This window comes from Alligator sinensis, unplaced genomic scaffold (genome assembly GCF_000455745.1).
Source record: "Alligator sinensis unplaced genomic scaffold, ASM45574v1 scaffold602_1, whole genome shotgun sequence".
Classification (NCBI taxonomy): domain Eukaryota; kingdom Metazoa; phylum Chordata; order Crocodylia; family Alligatoridae; genus Alligator; species Alligator sinensis.
In genome coordinates, this window is record NW_005841976.1 from 2,852,117 (window position 1) to 2,854,494 (window position 2,378).

Genomic DNA, 2,378 nt, shown 5'->3' on the forward strand with positions numbered 1-2,378 from the left:
TACCTGATGTTCTAAACAGCTGTATTTCAAACCAGAGCTGGTGGTACTGCAGTTGCAGATCAAATAATCTTCCCACCCTATAAATGTTTGTAAATCTGTTTAAAAAGGGGCTTTCAGATCATGGTGGATACGTTTCCATTTTTGTTGCAAATTTGTACAACTCAAAATACCATCTTCCCATTAAAAAAACAAACAAACAAAGACAAGAGGATGTGTTTTCTAGTTATAATGTTGTTTGTCTGAATATGATGGTTCAATCTAGTCTAGACCATGATCACCCTTAGCAAAAAGCTTTTATAGTGATACAACCTGAATTCTATGCACATTGCTGCATCTCAGTGTGCATGAATGGAAAGGCTGATAGAATAGAACATCTCAGGATAACTTTTCTTCTTTGTACTCCCTTTGCAATTACAATCCTTAATTATTTATATCTGTAGTTCACTGCATACTCAGGTAATTTGTAGGATAAATTCATTTACCTGATTCCATTGCTCCTTTGATGGTCCCAATTACGTTGTAAATTCTTGTCACTTTATTATTACTATGAATGTGCATTCTGACCTTTCTAGATCATGAGAGAACAAATTTAAAGAGAAAAGTCATCAGGTTAGCTAATAAAACATTATCCACTTAAAATTGTATAAGATGCAACTTGTTTAGATTGAGAGCTTATGGGCTAAATTTTAGCCTCAGCAAAATCTGCAGCAAATCTAGAAAAAGATTCTAATGAAGTTGCTCTAAAGTAAAAATGCAGTATTGCTGCTAAAGCAGCTTTTCAGGAAAATATCACCTTTAGATTAGAATGCAAATTTCCTTTTTACTTTACATCATGCAACACGACTCAAAACTGAAGCCAGCTTACTTCAAAATAAACTTGAAGTAAACTTTTACTATAAGACTTAAGACATCCCCGGTATGTTAGAAAATCTGCCAAGATGGGGAAGCCTCTTAAATGAATTTATCCCAAGATCTGTCTAAACCAAGAACAGGTTGAGGATTTTCATACAAATCAAATATAACTGCAGGCATTTTGCTTAGAATTTGCTTTATCCTAGAACTCATGCCCAATACCCTCATTTCACTTAAAAACAAAGAAAAATATGAAGTTGCCAGATGTTCAAAGGCTCACACTGCTATACCTGTGTGTTCCTGTCCCTGAAAACTATTTTTATATAAAGCAAAACTAACCTTGTAGAATAACTCCCAATGAACCCAGGGCCAATGTTGTAAGACACATTCAGACTTCCTTTCCAGGTGCTGTCTGGCGGGGCAGGTCCTCCCATGTTTCTGTTAGAAAAAATAAATGTGATTATTTTTCATTCTTTATATTGAAGTAGTGCCCCTGAGTGTCCATGATAGACCATGACCCCACTGCGCTAGGTACTGTACAAACACAGACCAAAAAGACAGTATATGCCCCACAGTGTTATTTGAAGGAGAGGGACACTTGAGAAGGACACTAACATCAAGGGGACTTGTTGTTGCTCTGCTGTCTACAGGCAACATTCAGGTCTTTAAATTTAGGTCTGTAAATCTAGATCAACTGCATGGATTTATCTCAATGGAAAGAGATAAGGATCAGGCATACCAATTTTGTGTTAGCAGATAGTTCAGCTGCTCCAAATGATTTAAATATGAAGTGTCACTTTTAAGCGATATATGTGATTTGGGGGAATCAGAAGTTGTTGAAAGGTGTGCTAGATATTCTGGCCCTGAATCACCAAAACTCTTAAGCATTTCTTTTCCTTTAAGTATGTTCTTAAGTGCCAATTCAGCATAGACCCAGACCATATATTTATGCCCTATGAGCATTGTGGGAAGAAATAAATCATGGAAAGTATATTTTTAATAAAAAATATGACATCATAAGAAGAATGCGGGGTTATGACCTTTCAAGTTCTATATGAGAATAGAGCTAAAACAGTATACACATTTTTGTTTTACTCAACAATGCCGTTGGTAGTCAACTGGTGAACACATTTTTTTTTTTTTTTTACAGTACAGCCACTGCCAGCAAATGCAATACAATAAGATAAAACACCAATTCACAATATGCTCCCAAAATCCCTTGAATAATCCCTTGATATTCCCTTCAATATAACTACTATCAAGCAACTGTTGTTGTATAATAAGTGTGAGTGTTCCCTTTCTCCAATCACATGCAGTATGTCACTTGGTGAAGGATGGATGGAGGGCTGCATGGTGGGAGGCTGAGAGAGAGGGAGGGAGGCAGGCAGCCACTGGCCCTTCCTGGTTACTGGCCATGTCCCAGCAGTGTTTTACTTTTGGTCTATATGGCATGCATGGCCAATGGGGGGGGTGGGTGGGGTGGTTTTCAGAATGCTGATGACTGTGCAACTTCTATGGAGTCATGG

General features: G+C 37.4%; 1 protein-coding gene across 5 annotated transcripts in view; it reads right to left on the reverse strand.

Moving 5' to 3' along the window:
* LOC102387587 (putative N-acetylated-alpha-linked acidic dipeptidase) overlaps window positions 1-2,378 on the reverse strand; it is a 49,452-nt gene that overhangs the window by 19,343 nt on the left and 27,731 nt on the right. For all 5 annotated transcript variants that reach the window (XM_025200833.1, XM_025200834.1, XM_014518711.2 and 2 more), the window contains 2 exons: window positions 1,192-1,290; window positions 483-568 (listed from right to left, as the gene is read on the reverse strand). In XM_025200833.1, coding sequence (XP_025056618.1) covers window positions 483-568; window positions 1,192-1,290 — 185 coding nt within the window. The remainder of the gene's footprint in view (window positions 1-482; window positions 569-1,191; window positions 1,291-2,378) is intronic.